This window comes from Zonotrichia leucophrys, chromosome 2 (genome assembly GCF_028769735.1).
Source record: "Zonotrichia leucophrys gambelii isolate GWCS_2022_RI chromosome 2, RI_Zleu_2.0, whole genome shotgun sequence".
Lineage (NCBI taxonomy): Eukaryota > Metazoa > Chordata > Aves > Passeriformes > Passerellidae > Zonotrichia > Zonotrichia leucophrys.
The window spans coordinates 82,419,365-82,440,061 of NC_088171.1; the positions used below are offsets into that span (position 1 = coordinate 82,419,365).

The window sequence follows — 20,697 nt, forward strand, 5'->3', positions numbered from 1 at the left end:
TTATTGGGTTCAGTATTTATCATTAGCTAAAATGAGCAAGCGAATGCACAGATAGAAGATATACCCATAAAATATGTTACACTACAGTAAAGTGTATGTGCTGCTCACACAGACATAACTGGGCTGGGCAAGGGAGCAGCTGCAAAGGACAAGCCCAGAAACAGCAAAAGAAGAAACCAAGCTGGTTCTCATTCAGTGTCATAATTTCTGGCTTGTTTGAGGGTTGGTGTTCGTTCTCTCCTAAAATAACCACTATTGAATCATTTGTGATAAACTTTAGATCCTATGTATGATTTCATTCTGATGAATTCTGTGATGCAGCTTTTGCTTAAAAACTGTAAAACAGAAATCTCTCTCTGGCACAAGGCTTCCAATAGAACTGAGTAGCTAAAGGGCAGTTGCAAATCCTCAACTTTTGATACCCCTCAAGCAACAGTTATTATGATAAGGGGAACCAAGAATTCCTCCAATCTCCTCTAAGATAAAAATGCAGAATGGAATATCCCTAGGCAAAGAAAACAGGCTGGAGGTATTTAAGATATCTGGCATCAGACAAAAGATATCTTTGACTCTTTTGACAACTTTCCAGATATCTCAAAACTATCTAGACGTTATACATCTATATAGACAGTTAGATATTTTGAATTTGACAAAATGCAGTTGCACCTGAAAGAGGTTGTAAGGAATTGGGACAAAATGATGGGAGGATGTGATGCTAATCCATCATGCTTGTAGTCACAGAAGGAGCAGCAAACACAACTGGGAAATACAGAAAAAGCAATATCCTTCACTGTATGAGACACAGCTTATGGACAGAAGAAAATTCCGCGACACACAGAGTACTCCCTGTGTTTCAGATTGATAATATTTTAGAATTACTGGAAGCTCTGATATATTTATTTTTCTTACACTATTTTTCATTTTTTTCTTTAAAGGGACATGATATACTTTAAAGTTGCACAGAACAAGGCCAGGTGTATGCACCCCAATATGAATACAGCTATGAAATCAAAACATGATTCTTCACTCTTAATTTTTCACCAGCTGAACTCCTGGCAAATCCAGAACAAGGGTTTCCAAACAGCAAATGGCACATAAACATTCCAGGATCCTAGAGCTGCTGCTGCTATTGCCAGATGAAGCATTCAAGCAGGACTGCTTTATCAAATCTGATCCAGAGCTGTTTAAACTCTTTTCTATAAGCTACAAATGGACACTGAGACTGGTATCTGAAACATGAACTGCTTTCCTCCTGCGCCTTCTGACCCTGTCACTTCTGCAGCAATTCAGCCAATGTTACATAAGGCAGCACAACAGAAAGATTCTCTGCTAAGCATTGATTCTTTCACATGGGTAAATCAACTAAACAGACATAACTGAAAATCATGTGAAATTAATTATTCTAGTCTACTTTACATTGATTTAACAGCAGAATAACTATTCTGCTGTTAGGATGTTTCCAGATTGATTCCTGATGTGCTACCTTGATAGTATTTGCTGGACTGGATTTAGATTGCTTCAGTGATGAAAGTGAGAATTCAGAAGTACTCAAATGAACATTTAGAAACAGTAAAGCGGGGGACAGTGGGTGGAGGAAGATCTGAATATGTGCCTGCTTCATCCCATTTATCCTGCAGTGCTGGTGTACCTCTTTGAAGTGTCAGTATGGGGGAAGAAACTGCATTACCCAAATACCATTTACATAATCATTTTCTTCATATCTAAGGAAGACATTTCTCTCTGTTGTTACTTTAACTTGTTCCTTGTAATCATACACCTCTGACAATAAACACAAAATTTATGCTAATTTCCTCCATCATTCCTACTTCAAAAAAAGAGATCACCTCTAGCAGAGCAAGTATTACCTTTATATTGCGCTGACAGGAAAACTGTACATTAACTGGCAATTCATTATTTTACTTCCATCTGAATCCCTTCCCTGCCCTTGAGAAGAGAGAAATCACTAACTAGTATTTCCAGTTCTGAAGCTTCAGAGAGGGACAGATGCTCAGAGGCATCTGACAGGAGCAGTGGGTTTGCCTTCTGCTCCTAACCTGTATGTACTATTCCATAAAAGTTACTTCTCTGTTTTTTATCATATCTATCCACTGTCACGATGGCAGATAAAGAAACGGAGTGCTTCCATACTGAGCAGGGATTTGATATTATCCTTACATTCACCAACACTGTAACGGAGGTTTTGTAGCTTTTTTTAGGTGTCAATGTCATGGCCTGGATTCTTTAAGAGAAACATTCAACACAACCACAACTAGGTAGAATTACCTTCTGTGGGCTGCTGCACGTGTCAGTGCCCACATTCTGAGCATTTCATCAACCAGCAGTTGGTGAGCTAACTGAGCATTTCTCCACTAGCAGTGAGAACTTATCAGTGCTGGTGAGAGACACAGAAAAAACAGTCCCAGAAACGTGTGTTTTTCTCCCACTGTAATATCTTTAGATTGAACAGCTGCTGCTATTTTAAGATTTCCTCTGCTAGGAAGTACAAACACCAGGATCCTCATTTCTGCTCCCTGCCATACCCTGCAGGCCCATCCCCAAAAAGCCTCCAGGTCTCCATGCAGAGCAGCTGGCAGCCCTCAGCACGCCCATGAGCCAACACTGAGTAAACCAAACACTCCACAGCCACTCAGGGCTCGTGCAGCCTGGACAAAGGGGCATAGCAGAGAAGGACAGGTCTGTCTGCAGTGATTGCAGCCAAACTCTCCACATATCCTCATTCAATAAAGGTACCCCAGATAATTTGAATATTGCTGATCTTCCTCTTCTCATGGCACTGATGGCACAGAAGCTCATTATCAGGGAGTTATTTTGGTTGGAAAAGACATTCAGAGATCTACAAGTCAAACCATTAGCCCAATATGCTAAAGTCCGCCACTGAACCATGTCCGTAAATGCCATATCTACATGTCTTTCAAATGCCTCCAGGGATGGTGATTCTACCACACCCCTCAAAAGCCTGTTCCAGTGCTTGACTATCCTCTTGCTGAAGAGATTTTTCCTAATATCCAACGTGACTGCCCCAGGTGCAACTCGAGGCCATTTCCTCTCTTGTCCCACCACTTGTTACTTGGAAGAAGAGGCTGACTCCCATCTTGTCTCAACCTCCTTTGACCTAAAACACACTGCATTCCTCCCATCCACTTTGCCTCACACCCCTACGGATCTCAGCTGTCCTCCAGGCCACCATCTGCACAGGTGTGCATCAGACAGGCCACTGTGCTACCCAGTGTGTCCCCCGCCATGTCCCGCTACTGAGGGTGAGCAATCACACCTGTGATAACTGATCCAAATGGGAATGCTCCAATTTCTTTTTTGTCTCTTCTCCCAGACTATTTGATTACTTCAGCCAATACCAGGAACACATCTTTGATGCAGCTGCAAAGGCTTGTCCAGGTGGAGGAGGTGCCTGAGCTGGCTCCTGACCAGTGGACTGGCAGGCAAACAGTGGCAATATCAGTGGTACAGCACCACTGCCAGTTTGTCAGCACCGCCCACTGACCTCCAGAACCATAGGGTCCTTCCTCAGCCTGTTTCACACCACCTCCACATGGTCTTTGCCACCTCATCCTTTCTCCAGGCTTGACACCTTGCATAGTCTCCCAGGAAATCAAAATCTGGCAGGAACACTCTCTCCACAGCATTATCTTGATCCATTTTGAAGCAGTGCTTGGAGGTTTGATATTGCTATTGAACTGCAATAAAGCAGTATGTTGCCAAAACGCCACTGCAACAAGCAATCGATTCTGCTTCCCCAGGGCACCCTGGAAAATCTGGGATGTAAATGCTTCTGAAGGCCACTAACCCACAAATACAATCAATCAAGGAATTTTCAGTACTTCCAGTAAAATTACAGCTGTTATTATAAGTACCTGAATTTGTTAAACCGTCACTTTTGACTATCAATATAGAAAAAACAATACTTTTTAGCCATAAAACTCTTTTAATTTTTTTACCCAAACATACAAAATGTGCCAGATACTGTAATTATCTGAATGTTACCTGAAAAAGGGCACTATTCCAGAGAAGAAAGAAAATACTTTCTTCATCTTCATAATCCTCAAGTGGTAAATGGATTCTCATATCAAAACACCTCAAGTGGGCAGCTGAAATACTAAGCACAGAATTTGAGAGTTCTTAGCTTCAAAGAGACCAAGGGGGTTTTGTAACCCCTTACTGTTTTTAAAGGGCAAAAATAAAAATATTAATAAATATAATTTTTTTTAAATTTTCCGACATACATTATCTCTCAGAAATCCAGTGTAATCAAAGGTGAACAAACATTACTGTTGATATATTTAATAACCAGTCATTTTTTTATTCATACAAAAGCAATCTGTTGAAAGCTTCATCAGAAATCTGAATGAAGTTGGTAACAGACGGTATCTGTATCTCATCTGAAATTTAAATGAGTCATTCCTGCCTTTTAGGGAACTAGGGTGGAAGAGACTCCACTTCAGTCTTGTGGTGAAAATAACTTTCGACTCAGCCCACACAATATCCCCTTTAATGATCCCTGCTTAGCATTACTTTCATGATGACCTGTTAAATAAATGGGTACATAATGAAGCCTCCAAAATTCAACCAAAGTCAAATACCTGAAATAAAAATAAGCACATGGAATGCAAAACATAAAAAGATTACATATTAAGGTTCCAAAAAATCAAAAAAAGAAAAAATAGGAGTGTGAGATACTGCACAGAAGGGCTTTGAACTCTTGCCAGTTTTGAATGTTCAGAGGAGGGACCTGACGCTCCAGGGAAAATTTCCTATTTGACTCCAGGCCCTGACAAACATTGGAATTGTTCCAGCTGGTACCTCGGCTGCTCTCCCTTCCCTTAGAGCAAGCTGAAAAGTGTGAAGAGGCTGTGTAACCTCTGCCTATATTCATGCAAATGCCTTCTGACAATCATGATAGAATGCTTGCCCAAGCACAATAGATCAATGACTGCAAAATACTCTCAAACTGAGCTCTTCTGTGGTAGTTTGTCAATATTAAAACTACCACATGTCAAAGTGGTCAACAACAATACATTATCTGGGAATTTCTAGCTATAGCAGTCTAACTACAACCTTAAAACATTGTTCTCTCACTGCAAAAGTTTTAAACTGCAATGAAGACCTCAAGAACAATCCTACAGGAGGCTTCTTTGTAGCTTTTAGGCCCATTTTTTGGACTGGGGACAGAATGAAGCCTTTCACTAGGAGACTGGATAGACAAACTGGATCAGAGATGCTGTTCTAGAAGAGATTCTGCTCTGGATACGTTGGTGGAGGGAATCACAGTTCTACATCACGCTTGCCCCATTTTGGAAGGTCCTGAACGCCGTTATGCACATTGAAACAGATTCTTCTTCTTCTACATCTAAATTACGTCAAGTATCAGAGGCGCCGTATCTATGTACTAACTAAAATTTTATAACCAGGTTCATGTACTGTGTCAACACCGTCCCCTGTCATGGCTTCCCAAACCTCTGGAACCAGATAGAACTTTCCACCACAATATCACTAGGCAACAGGTCAGGTAGAAGCTCTCACAAATCAATGGTGATTATGTCTTAATATTGCATAATTTGGGTACAGGAGTTGGGGTGTGTTGGAGGAGTGGATTTGCGCTTTCCAGGAAAGGAGGTGGGAGTTCAGGAGCAGAGATATTTCTGGATAACAGAGACCTGGGTTTCTGTGGGATTGCTCAGGCACCAGCGTTATTGTAGTTTCTCACCTTACCAGCTGCCATGCGCAGCCTCTCAGGACTTCAGCTGTGAAAAACATATTGGCCTAAATATTAACATTTTCTAAAATTCATTCAATCTTAACAATTCTCCAGTACCTCCAGTCAAAAAACAATGATATAAGCAAAACGTCACTAGTCTTGAGAACTGAACAATGAAAGTAGCAATATATTTAATTGTAAGAAGAAACCTATCTAGAGTAATATCTTAATTGCACAGACACAGCTAGGAGTATTTTACTATGCAGTTACAGTTTAGTTTGTGGCTTCTTTTGGAGGATTTCAAGGATAAAATGAGCACTTCAGTTTTAAACAACAAATGCGGGAAGTTAATTTTGCTGCTCTGTAGTTCAACAATGATTATTATACTTTGTACCTAAGGGAACACTGAGAAAGTGACTAAAACAAATTATGTTATGTTTGTAAACTTTGCCCCCCCACCACCTTTTTTTGTGTTTTTCTGAAATCTGAGCATAACAAAATGCAGAAAAGTAAACCGGGAGAAGAGCTTCACTTTTATTACCAGTAAGAGACTGAAGCCTTAACATTTTCAGCTACACATTTCATAAGAAGAACATTTTTAGACAAATATTTTTTGCCCAGAAATCTCTTTGCTTTAAAATATATTCCAAAATTGTGACAAGTTTAATGTATTACTTCATATTGCATGACTTCAACAACAGACCGTGCCTAAAAAGAATGACATCCTTATGCATATTCTACATTAAAATTAATCTATTCAAAACACACCCCCTCCTGCTAATGTTATTTTTTTTCAAACCTGGGGACCTATATTAATATTAGTATGTCAAGTGTTACATTGTATTTAAATATACATAAGATAAATTTTCCTATGTAAAGGTCTTGATGGTGCAGCATATTCAAAAGCAATTTCCATAACAGCAAGAAACCTTACTAGAGTTGCCTGATTTAGTAAGATACAGCAGCCTGAAATACGCAATCCCGTTGACCTTCAATACTTCAAAATCATTCCAGTTTTTATAGCTCCTGTTGTTTGCCATCCCATTTCTATCCACTGTCACCGAGTATACATATGGCAAGAGTTGAAAGTCTATTTTCTGTACAAACAAAATGCACACTGCTCCATGCCTACTCAGCCAGGGATTTCATTTACAGCCTGATTACCAACCTATCCCTACCTGAGGACTCTATTTCCTTCAGTTTTAACACAACCCTTCTCCACCTTTCCCTTCAGCCATTTTCCATCCATGCTGATGGCCAGGAACCATCTGTTGTCCAGTGCTGTGTGACCAACTTCCACAGCTCCCAGAGAGAAGGAAAACACCAGAGTATCGTGATAAAATATCTGTTAAAAAATCAATAGGCACCACTTTCACACAAGCCATTCCTTTGTCTGCATGCCCAGCTCTCCACACGGCACAAGCAGAGGTGCTCAGCTTTCATCACATTTCTAGGAGGCTTTGTCCCAACATTTCTGCGACACCTGATGCTCAGCCCATGAGCACAGGTCTGATCCCACAGAAACAGCTCCTGAGAGACACAGACACAGTGGTGGTGGGATCTGTCCTGATTTCAGTCCTCTCCCACTCTCCCTAAGACTTCCGCCATCCTGAACAAAGCAGTACATCTGGCCTGACAATCTCACTTTTGATAAAACAGGTAAAAAAACACCAAACACCACCCAAGAGAGCCCTCATATAAGATCTGCAACAAAATAGCAGAAGTACTGAAAATTGAAACCCGGCATTTTACTAAGTAAATCCCATTTTGTTCATAAATTCGTAAGATATGTGGTTGTTCAGCATGGTAAATAAAAGAGTACAAACTCTGCAAAAGCACAAGAGGCAAAGTTTTGTTCTACATTTCTACATCATGTCCAATCACTATTATGTGATCAAAACCACCAGCTAAATAATGCATCACAGAAGCTGTGCAAATTCTATGGATCCAGATAAGATTTTCCTTTTGTAGCTTTAGTGGCCACATGTCCCTGAAATGTTGTAAAACGCCATTCCTGGAATGTTCACATGGCTTGAGAGAAGTAGTACTTACTGAAATGCTATGAAAACTAAACAAGGAGATGAGGAGAAAAGAAATTTAGGGGCTCTAAAGCACAGATTCTCTTGCTAGCCTCTCTGGAGAAACATGTCCTGTCTGCTTACATCATCAATGAGCATGGAATTCTTGGGCTAATCTAGAGGAAATCATAGTATAGAAAGAAGTATGACTGACACATTATAACGTGCATTTATACTGCACTTTTCTGCATTTCGGGCTTTGTCATCAATCAAGATTTCTTTCCAGTCTTCATGTGACCAAGGAAACATGACTTTTCTCAATTTTTTTTTGCACACCAAGCCAGCATTTTAATAGAATTTAATATACAAATCAACGTCATTCACACCACATTCTTTCCTTCTCTTTTCAATCCCCTGGGTCATCCAGTAGACCTGGCAGTTTATCAACATCAGACCTAACAAAAACCCAAAATTGTAACTGATATTCTCAAATAAGTTTCTAACTGGTGATAAATTTCAGGTTAGTGAAAATAAAAGGCATCCATATCTACCGTTCAAAGATCATAGTCTCCTCTATGTGAAAGCCATTTAAGGCACCAATTTGTATTTGTTTGTACAGGTTTGTTTGTACAGGTGTAAGCAATATATGCACATTGTTAGGAACTGGCATTAGATAACATATGCAGATAATCAGAGTGTGACATGGGAAAAAAAAGACAATCAAATCTCAGCTTCATTTAATAGCAATAAAATACTTTTTCGTTTTAGCTCTTTTTGGAACGTAGAACTTTTTAGACATATGTATGTTAAATACGTTTTATTTAGAAGTTCACCTGTTTTACATGACAGGATTTTGAATCCATTTCCTTCATAACTTTACATTATTTGAAAAAATATTGGATAATTAAAGCTAACAACACCATAATAAAGAAAAATGCATACTGTAGTTACTATCATATTTATTTAGGATCAGTTCAGTCAAAAGTACAAAAATACAAAAATTACAGAATCTGGAAGATAAAGCTATAATACTTTGCTTGGTTATATTACCAAAAAAAAGGGCGACGGGAAAAGCCTAGCCACAAAGATTTTTTATTTCTTTTTTGGAGGGGTGGCAGGGAGGTAAAACTGCAAGCGTGAACTGCAAGGGGAATACAACTGAATTCAAATTGAGCCCTCAGATATGTGAAGTTGCAACACTATCACTGTCATTATGATGCCAAAAATTGTTATCTATGAAAACTCATCTGTATCGAATGAGGAAAGAAATATTTTTATGAGGACTACAGCTGGTTGTAAGGCAAAAAAATACAGAGTGGTAACAAATAATAGATTTAGCAAAGGCTGTCTTCAGTAGTAAGTGGGAGAGGAAGCAACTCTTTTGGAGGTTCTCTCTCACATTTGCCCTAAACCAGGTCAGCATCGTAACAAGGGAGACAGAAAGGATTTCACAGCCAGCATACTACAAACTGCAGGGATATGGGGAAAAATCCTGTTAGTTACTTTCTAGATTGAAAGAGAATAATCCAAATACTCAGGTTCATTTATTTAGCACTACAGTTGTGCCTAACACTTAATAAAATCTACACAAACAGGGAACACCCCCAAACAACTGAACTGATTCTTCTTATGTAGCTTGTAAGAAATATTTTCACCATCTATTTTTATTATTTCTTTGTTCAGTAGCTGACTAGCTAATTTTTTACAGCACTAGACACCTGCAAACTGAATCAGATTTCAGAGAAAAGGCAAAAAATGACCAAAGGCCAGGCTCTATGATGACACACCCTTCCAGCAACCAATTCAGAAAAATAAAAACATACAATATTATATGCAATGGCCACGTAAAGGTACAAGCTTTTCCACAGCACACAGGTATGCAAGGTCTATCAGCTTAAACCAACAGACTAATGCAGTATCATGCCAAAACCTTTCCTCCTGGGAGTCAGGCGAATTGTTGGATTTCTGAGTTAAATACAGTTCCAATGAAAGACATTTGCATGTCTTCCTAAATTAAACCTGCTAACAAGAAGTACTGGATAGGTGCTTCAGTGGTTCTCTGGTAGCTCCATCATACAAGTAATTGTTAACTATGTGTGTACTATGAAATCATTAAATGTTTATTTCCTGATATCAAATCAATTATTAAGCACATAAAAAGTCATATGAAGGGCCTAAATTATTCATTTCCATTTATCACTTGGTCTTTCGACTTCAGCAGCACCAGAAGAATATGATGATATTTAAAATGAGCATTGCTTATTTTCAGTACTTTCTGAAACATTAATATTCTTATTGATAAATATTATTTCTCATCAGAGAGAAAAATCTTGCTACATTCAGTTTGTGCATATTTATCAGAGTCTTACATTTCTACTGTACATCAATATGTACATTTGCCTTGGTAGAGTTCATTCACATGACTTGCACTGCAGTTATCACACTGCATGTAAACTATGCAATAATCTTGATGAAAACTATAATAAGCTCAGTCTTTGTACTTAATTGTCCCCTCCAAGATGAAAAACACACTTCAAGAAATGGAGTCAAGGAAAATAAACTAGCAGGGGAAAAAGAATTTCATAAGGTTCATTTGGTAAGTTACTGGATACACCCACTCTCTTTCACTTTATATTACATCAAACCTCTCTCAAAAATGTTATAATGAATGTCAAAAGAGATCAGAAGTAGACCAAAATTATTATCCCCTGATCTTTTAAATTCTGACACTACTTCTCATAGTACTGGAAGGATAAAAGATATTTAGATAGCAAAAAGCTATAAACTTCTAAAAGTCAGAAAATGCATCTCTTTAGCTTTTAGATGAACTTCATGCACAGGTCAAAGGAAATTGTCATATAAAACATCTCAGTAGTTTCCAGATGTTCTGTGGTCCATAGAAATGAAGAACTAAAAGGATGCTCCTGAACCACTGAAGTCCATTCTCTTTGAATGAAGACACTGACTGACTCTCAGCTAAGGACAGCATCCCACTGTAAAACCAATTCATTACTTTAATTTTTGTTTCCCTGAGTATATAAACCAAGTGCGCCAATGGGGCACTGAAAATTCTAATTTTCAGTTTAGTTTTCATTACCAGCCGCTTGATGTTTATTTTTTTTTAGGTGACACTAACTCTTTGTCTTCTGTAGCTTCTCCTCAAATCTGATGCGTGCAACCATGGACTATCTGTAGATGGCAGTCACACAACTCTCAGCATTCTTTTCCTCTGCAGATCTATACCCAAGTCAAGCTCTTCTCACCTCTCACAAAACCTGCCTTTCTCCTAATGATCTTTGGAGTAAGGGTGCCCAGAAGTTTACATAGTCTCATCCAGGCAAGGATACATTTTAGCTGGACACTCTGCCATCATAAACAAGTCTTTTCTGGACACATGTCCAAATGACCCAGTGATCAGCCAATGCTTCCTCTCTTCATTCTGCTTGTCCTTGCTTCTTTTTCTAGTGATGAATTCAGTCTACAGCTGTAACTTCTGCTGTTAGTCCCCAAATGCAGGCACCTCATATTTCCTATTATTAAATTTCATCTAGCTGCTATTACTGCAGTCCTCAAGGTCAAGCTTTTCTTCCCCATAACATTGTGATCTTTTGCTGCATTAGGAATCCTTGAACTGGGTCATCAACAAATTTCATTATAGCAGTGACATTCAGTCACCCCTTCACAAGTAAAAAGCTCTAATAAAGGGAAACATTCTCCAGAGAGCTCTCTGAGAAATCCAGCCTGACACCCTCTTAAGTCACACTACCTGCCATCTCCCCTCACCTACACATGCAGTTACCTTAATAATGGTCCTCTCCTTTAGCAGGGGTTCTAGTCTCCTGTTTGGAACAAAAGTAGATTTTGGGGTTTTTTTCCAATATACATTCCCTATTTAAAACAGTTATCAGCTTTTCTTCACTGCTCTCAAAATGCACTGCCATGACATAGCAAAAGTTAACAACTGCACGTTGGTTATGCCAACCAGTATTTCAGGGATCCCACACTATTGTATTGTACTAATCTACTGTAGGACTGATTTTAGTAAATGGCAGGTGTGTCTAATAGTTCATCTTTTTCCTGTCTTCTATACAGATATAACCATACCAGACTTGATAAAACCACTTAAATGTCTTGCTATAAAGTCTGTGACTTTATATATCTATAAAAAAGCATAAAGATAAAAATAATTTGTTCACTTTCCAAGATTATAAGTGAAAATATGGCATATAGTGGTGAATTGAGGGGTTCTTTTTTTCTTTCACACCTATTTCTAAAGCAGAGTACTATCTGCATGGCAGATACAACCCTTCTGCTTTTCTTCACGTCCTTTTTCAGGTAAATATTCACTTCCAAGGTACTGAACCATGCTCCTACAAGACTTGGCTCCTTGTTCAGGACACTCATTCCTGAGAGTATGATTAATCTTGAACTTTAAAAAAAGTCAAGTCTCGCCCACACTCCAGATCCTGAACAAGTGGTATAGCATCAATTCACCCTCACTTTCCTGTGCTGCAGGGACTTCACTGACACCTGCCTTGCTTTCCTCAAATATTAACAACACAATTTTTATATACTGCTTAACTACACAAAACATGTTACTGATACTTTAGGGCAGGGCTGACTTTAGATAAGGCAAGGTGTGGAGATCAGACCCAATATAATTCACGCAAAAACAAGTCTTCCCTTTCTGCAGACCCATTGTTTCACCAAACTGCCTAATACAGGAGCTGATTACCACAACCACAGAAACTTTGTGTAGGCCTTCACTCCTCAGCACACAACAGATATCCCCAGGTGCTAAGACAGTATCGAAAAAAGATAATTGTAAATACTAGGGCATAAAATTTTGCCCACACTTCTTAAGCCAGGACTGTTCCAAGGCCCAAATCAAACCATTCTATATCAACAGATTAAAAGAAAACAAATAAGTACTTTAAATTCAGCTCCAAAAGTAGAATTTCGGCTAAAATAATCTAATATATATTCTAAGCACATCACTCTGAATATTTTTTTAAAACCGTAAGTGTCAAATTCTGCTTGAAGTAATTTCTGTGCTGTAACTGAATACAGAGGAGGAGGAACACATCTGGTGCCTGCACTGTGCAAACATATTTATGATTAAATAGAATTGAATACCAAAATCCTGCAATGATAGAATTCATTAGACTAGTATAATGCTGCATAATTACTCTTTTTTTATAACATCCACTGCACGCTTTAAGAGCTCTTTTTACCCACTGATATCAATGTGCTATGACATATTTACATACCCCCTGCATAAAAGGCTGAGGAAGTATTAGACATGTCAGAGGGTGACACAGAAAGGCAACTGTTGTACAATAACTTCACTGTCAGCAAAACAAGACAAAACTAATTTAAATTCATTCCCCGACAGGAAACTCTACAGACAGGTACTGGATTTTGAAAGGAAAGATGCTTCATACTATACTAAGGAAGATGCTTCATACTATACTAAGGAAGAGTTCTAACACAACAAAATCAATCCATCACTCCTTTCTACCAGCACTCCTTGCTCAGCTTGCCTGCCTTGCATTACTGGCCCTCCACCAACACACCATCCACAGATTTCCTCACGGACCTTGCTAAGTAAGCATCACCCTTGGGTCTTTCCTCACTGAAAACATCTCCACACATTACTGCTCACACCCTAGACTTGGAAGAAAGTTGCCAGAAGGCAGTGACTCTCTCTGAGCCTCAGCATGACTACCTTTGCTCTACTTCTTTCCTACCAACCCAGGTGTCTCATGACTCCTAGCAGGCAGCTCAGTCTCTCTCCTGGCTCATGCAAACTGTAGCACATGAAGGCTAGGATCCAACTTCCCAAGGAAAGGGGAGAAAACCAGGGGCTCCAATGCCACAAGAACGTGTGCTGACACCAATAAAGGAGGGTTGCCATACTTCTTTTCAAAAAAAATTGCCAGGTACCAAAGACATTTGCCATCACAGTTTCAATTCTTTTCATGTAAAGTGGCCCACTGTCTCCCTAAGGCACACTCCATCTCCCTCTCGGTGTACTCATCATTCTTCACTGTTGACACAGAGCAGTAAGGGAGTTTGGACTAACTAAAGAGGTGAATGAGCTGATGGTGCAAATATGCTGGCTGCTCTCCCAGATGGGTTAGGGATGATGGCCAGGCATCCAGTGACAATAACAGCCTTTGGATCTGGTTCAGCAGGCAATTACAGAGCCAGCATGGAGCTGGCAGTTTGGCACAAGGGACAAAGTAAGTGTCCACAGCCACACTGTCCTCCCAGACACCCACCTGATAACACTTTTCTCCAAAGCTGTACCTGCAACCAAAGAAGAGTCAAGGAAATGGAGACTGATAAAAGCAGTCTGCAGGGACAGCAAAAAGATAGCTGAAACCAATTACTATTTGCACTTATTTCACAGCACCTACACGTTTCTAATAAAAAAACCAAAACAACGGCCCTGACCAACCACTTCATTTCCAGCCCTCTACTAATTGTGGGTTATTTGAGCTATGTGCCTTCAGGCTAAGGAAGAACTGCTCTGCATTAAATATATATTGAAGTCCTAACCAAAATAATCTCTCTCAAATGGTATTTTTATTGTAAACAAAAGCCGTAAAAGTTCACACCTCAGGTTCCTTAAGACAACAGAGCAACACCACATTGAGCAGTTGCAAACTGCAAAGAAAATCATTAAGCCAAAATTTAAAAGATGCAAGGGTGTGACTCAAAGGGCTGTCCACAAATGGCACCATAACATGCTCTGCCCAGTAACTGTGGTATGAAAAAAATCTATCTTTCAACAGTTACTAGTACAATTATGAAATGCCATATTCTTAACAAGCTTAAGATTCAGGGGACATGAAAGTTATGACATTTTTAAACTCTCCTGGACCAGAACAGAAGTTAGGCTGCAATTTGAAGTAAATTAAAAGTAAATTACAGTAAATATATATAAACATGAAGTAAATTATTATAAAGCACTTGTTCAGTAAGTAATTTGCCTGAACTGACTCTTTCATTTTCATCATTTTCTAATTAGTTAATGTTGACAGAGATATATTTGAAACCTAACTAATTTAAATTTTACATCATGTCTCCTTTCTTTCATAAAAAGAATAAAAGAATCACAAAACCACTTCAATATGCCAAGTAAAATGGTTTAAAGTTTCACAAACTATAAAATTTCAACAAAGAACCTGTCGATGGCCACCAAAGAAGATTTTTCAAATTTGGTTTTACATACAGGAGATACCACCAGTTATGGACCTACAGATTCTCAGTGCAGAGCAAACAAAACACCAACATCACAGGAATACAAGGCAGTATTTTACTTCTCACAGCTCTTTTTCAAATGTTTGAAAACATCAAACCTTCAGTCAGTCTTTTGAGTAAGGTGTCAAATTCCCAGAAAGATTCCCACATTTCCACAGTTGACTCTTAACTGACACTAGGCAAAAGTACTCCTATACAAAAGCAGTCAAAAAAACTGCACTGCTATTCGAAGGAGAAAAAAAAAAAAAAAGGCGGGTTTGGGGAAATAAAGGATTCCACTACAAGGAGCCACACGCCCTTGGACTCTCAGCAGTGGCCAGGGGCTACTCTCCCGCCAGATGCCGAAGACACCTGCCACAGGGTCCAGGTGTTCTGGAAAAGCCCTGCCTGCTCTCAGCTGGAGCCCACAAAGCACTCAGCAAGGCAGCCGAGCAAGAGAAGCAGCTCCATCCCAAATATCCTTTTCTCCAAGCAGCTCTTGCACGCAAAGCAAAGAGAAGACTGAATATCAGAGGAGTTGTGTCCTGGCAACCTACAGGAAGACAATGCCATTTCCCAGAGCTCTACAGTCCTTCCTCCGTCACTGGGCCAAGCACATGCTGTGGGAAACCCTGTATTTTTCCAAAGAGGAAAGCAAGGCAGGACAAATCATCACAGGCTAAACACAGCTCCAGGACTGAGACATCAATACCCCTCTTAGATCTCTTTCAGTCCACGTGCTTTTGAAAATCATTATCCTAGCTTTCAAATACCAAAATGAAATTTAGTATCATTTACAATGAATAAATAATATGAATAACTAAATATTTGCATCTAAGATTGAAGGTCTGAAATATTCTAGCACAACATGACACAAATGCCAGTGAAAACAAATGAAAAAAGTAAGACCTTGTGAATTACCTAGATGAGATATCACAAAGACAGAAATACTCCCAGGGTGAAATCCATATCTAAAGAAAAGTATTTCATGTTCTGATGTTTTTATTACATGCAAGTGTGACCTGGTTTGGTAGTTTAAACTATTGAAAAGATATAAAACCTAAAAAAACCCAAACCAGGTAGGAGGTTTCTTAGAAAATTAATCCCAGAACCTTCCAAGAAAATGAAAATATACAGTCACCCACAAAGGAAAGGGCTCCAAAATATTACAAGTATGCACCAGTAATTTTAAAAATTTATATTTAAAAATTTATATTTAAGAGTTAAAAGGAACTACTTAAAGTTCAGTATTTGCCCAAGTCTTTGCAAGATCTGAATAAAAAGTCAGAGAATGTATTCCAAGTCTGTCTCAAGGACCTAGAGGGCCTTCTGGAGAGAGTAACACAATTTAAAGGTTAAACTCATAGAATCAGCATGAAATCTTCAGAAGACATATTTATATGTTTAAAAGACATTTTCCACCCTTTGAAGAGTTATAAAAATATTATATGAGCCATATTCCCATGTAGAGCTGTTTGGAGAAAAGAAAATAATGTGACAGAACTCAGAAGAATCGATCAGCCACAGTGATGGATATTGCACATCATTTATTGATGTTTCAAAAGTGCTGCTATTAGGCTGCAATTATATTTTGCTTTTTCTTCATTACAAAATTTAAAAAATGTGATGGGTACTTTACTTCCTCTCTACTCATCCATTTCTCTAGACAAGCAAGGAGACTCCCAGTCCTCTTTCTCATGCGTTGCTAGAGAACAACTTGTAGACCACAGAAAGCCTACACTGAGACCTCAAACATTTCAAACTGGAAAAGATAGCAATAAGCAGTGTTGAACAAAACTAGCATTTCTACCATGTTAACTGGTCACTAGAATCAAATATTCACTCTACAAAGAAGCTGGTGATTGGAATCAAGTACTCCTCCTTAAAAGAGCTTAAAAACATAACAGCAAAATCCTTCTAGTATTTCCTAGTATTTTAATTATGCACATCTCTGGTATTTATAAAGCAGACTGAGGGAATCTCAGCATGCAACCACTTAGTCACAAAAACATTTTGTAAGATGTCCCACAAAAACAAACGTGAATGCTTTCGTATAGAATGGTTCTTGGAAATGTATCCAATGGAAGTAAAATTAGTAATAATGACAGTCTTACCTGGTCCCAGGGACAGATGATTCCTCCAAAACACATAAAGAGATATCCCATGGCAACAAGACATACCCAGACCACGAGAGAAAATATACGAAGCAGCTTCTTAAAGACAGGTTCTACGCAGACAAGGATAAATATAGCAAAAAAAATTGCTAGGGCTGTTGGAACAGTTATTAAAAATGCCACGTGGTCTTCAACTTCCTGAAAACAGAGGAAAATTAAAACAAAGTTAAAAAAAAATGTACTTAAAGGTCAGACATCAATAACATTCTCTAAACTTATTGTACATGGAGATGGCAGAAAGAGACAACTGGGAATCTAAAGTGAGTTAAATTCAAAATAGGATTTCTCTCATGGTAAGAAGCTGTTTTATGGAGCATCAACCCTGTAACTACTACTTTAACTATTAACCACAACAGCACAACACTTCTTTTACTACTCTGAGTTGCAGCAGGCTGTGTGAAGCTTGTGCAGCATGAGGGGGGCTGAGTTGGGAAGCTGGTTCCAAGCTCAGTCTGCAGTGGACCCACAGCCCATGGCCACCCATCAACAACTCCACTGCTGGCACACACAGAACAGAGAGGGGCAAAATGCAGAAGAACAGAAGCTTGAAAGAGCATGAATCTACAGGAGAACGAAACTGCATGCCCCTGCAGAACCTCTTCTCTGCCTGCAGACTGAAAAGACCCATCCCATCAGGAGAGGTGCTGGAGCTCAGCCAGGCAGCCCCATCTGCTCTGTAAGAGCCAATGCAACCACAAGAACGCGATGGTGGCAGCAGCAGGGACCCTCCTGTGAGAGGCACGGAGGTCTGCCTCTGACACACTCCAGAGAGCTGTGCTGCTGCTCACTGGGGGCTCACAGCAGGGATGTCACCAAGATACCCTCACAGAGCCCACTCCTGCCCTCTGCTGCAGCTTCACAAGGGCACCAGTGACACAGCCAGGAACAGTCTGGGCAATACCAAGATGGACTGCAGAGGGTGATGGCACTCTGGAATGCAAGCTGTTTTTTCATCAACCCTCACAAAATGAAAGTTCCCAGGGGAACAGAACCTCAATCCACTCCTCTCCAAATTTGATGCCAATATCAGAAAAAGATGCTCTGAGTCCGAAAGGGGATTGCAAGAAAAGGAATTCCAGCCACTCTAGCCAGTATGTCGGCTTTGGGGGCACGGGCAGTAAACAAGAGATGTGCACCTAGGACCTTGTCACACAGATGTGGTTGGTTCCTATGGGAATGGTTCCATAGGGATGGTTCCCATGATGGGAGTGTTGGAAGGGAAGGATACTAGCTCTTCAGGAAGGAGAGGAGAGGAGACAAAAGGAGGGGGTGTTTCCTGTTTCCCTCCACGTCAATGACCAGTAAGAATGCATGGAGCATCCTCTGCCAGGTGATGGATGAGGAGCTGAGGGCTTATAGGTTGGGTTAAAGGGAGAGGAGAGATTGGCAACATTACAGTGGGGGTCTGACGCAGGTCCTCCAACCAGGAGGGTGAAGATTGAAAAGATGAGACCCTCTCTAGACAGATGGGAACAGACTCGTGTTCATAACTCTTGGTCCTCATGAGGAACTTCAGCCACCCCAACACTTGCAGAAGGGACAACAGAGCAGGGCATGAGCAATCCAGGGGGTTCCTGGAAGGCACTGATGATAATTTCCTTCTCAAGTGATACAGGACAGGCTGGGTGGGGCTTGGAGCAGCCTTTTTTAATGGAAGGTGTGCCTGCCCATGACAGGAGGGTTGGCACTAGGTGATCTTTAAGGTCCCTTCTAAACCAAAGCACTCTATGATTTAATAATATTTGAAGCAAGCTGAGAAAACTGTAAATCACCCTGTACACAATGCAGCTGTCAAAATGCCTCACAAATCAACTACGTCCATAGTTCTATAAAAGCCTTTTTGACAGTGATAGTTGAAAGGTACTACTTGTTTTGATTCTCCTAAAGTATTTATCTGGAAGTACAGACTCTAGATTACACATATACATTTTCTCCTAGCAACTGCTTACTTTGAAATGTACAACACCCAGAGCAAGGACTACAAAATAATGTGAAGTAAAATTCAGAATATTCAATATTTAAATTTATATGCAGCGCTTACTTGGAAGCTACTACACTAACATCTTAAAATGATCAAATGATGGGTGCATTAAAAGAAAATAAATATTAGATTTTCTATTGCTGTACATGCTCAAAAGTACGCCTGGTTGAAATACAACAGCACTATATCAAAGTACAGTCACAGGATCTTTAGTCATTCCCCAGCTGTTATGAATTCTAACAGCCTCATTTGCAGCAACAAGGATTCCCCAAAAGCAGGCTCCAAATGCTACTGCTGCAACAGTAACCACAGACTTTATGCAGAAAAGCCTCCAATTTTTCAGGGTGAAATCTTTAAGAGAATCTGAAAGTACTTACATGATGATTTGTAAGACATCTAAGCAAAAAGTAACATTTCTTTTTCTCTTATTTGTAGTTGCTTCCTTAGTGCCCTATCTTGTTTATTGATGGGTTTTCAAATTAAATGCATAGTATTTTACTTAAAGGTATCTTAATATGACTTTTTCCATTTCTTATGTATAAAAGATTTGCTTCAATTAAATAAAAACTAAAAATTTATAAATAAATCTGTAAATTTTAAAAATTTACATTTACATACAAATTTTACATCTATTTACATACATTTACATACAAATTTTAAATTTGTAAATTTTATTTTTTAAATTTTCAAGTTTTAAATTTGTAAAATTTACAAATAAATTTGTAAATTTACAGACATTTACAAATACCATCAGCAGGTGGGGTGGTTTCTTTTGTTTTGTTTGGCTTTTTTACCCTGATCTAGTGAATTTTACAGCTTGATATCTAGAGATGCTTGCTTTAAAAAGATGGACCCCTTTGCTGTTCCCATTTCTTCATTTTCCTTGCAGCTCTTCCTGCGTGTGCTCTGCAGACTGGGACACCCAGCTGCTCCCAGCTCCAGCTGAGGAGCACCCACCCCCTGGCAGGCTGAAAACAAGGGAAATGCCACAATATACTCTGCCCTGCCTGGCAAAAGTCAGCTCATCTTTCAACTCTTCCTATTTTTAATTCCCTTTTAAATTTATCAAGTCATACATTTAAGCAATTTTCACTGCAACACTGACAATCACAGTATAAGCAAAAGAAGTGGCAGGAAATTTTACGTGGTGATGCCAACCCTGAAATGCAAACTCTAAGCTTCCAAATATCAAATACACACACAAAGGCTCTCAAGCTCTTGGGTAGTCACACTGAAAACAAAATTATGGCCTTACATTTAGGCACAGGGTAAGTAACTGCAAGAGTACAGAGCTGCAAAGAAAGAGTAAAAATATAAAACCTACCTACTAGTGGGAAAAATTACTGATTTATAGATCTAAATGTTGTGATTTTTGATCAATCCCATCTCAGAGACTTGTTTCAGTTCATTGATTTAGTAAGTGGCACAACCAATGTCATCTCAGTCAACACCAAAAGCATTTAACTTCAACCAGGTGGGATTGCCAAACTCCTGTTGCAAGGGACAGGTGTCACAGGCAACAGGACAATATTAACTTCTTTGCAC

At 39.3% G+C, this 20,697-nt stretch overlaps 1 protein-coding gene across 1 annotated transcript in view; it reads right to left on the reverse strand.

The window, feature by feature from the left end:
- ADCY2 (adenylate cyclase 2) overlaps positions 1-20,697 on the reverse strand; it is a 203,728-nt gene that overhangs the window by 165,875 nt on the left and 17,156 nt on the right. The window contains exon 2 of the mRNA XM_064705535.1: positions 17,112-17,309. Within this exon, the coding sequence (XP_064561605.1) occupies positions 17,112-17,309 (198 nt within the window). The remainder of the gene's footprint in view (positions 1-17,111; positions 17,310-20,697) is intronic.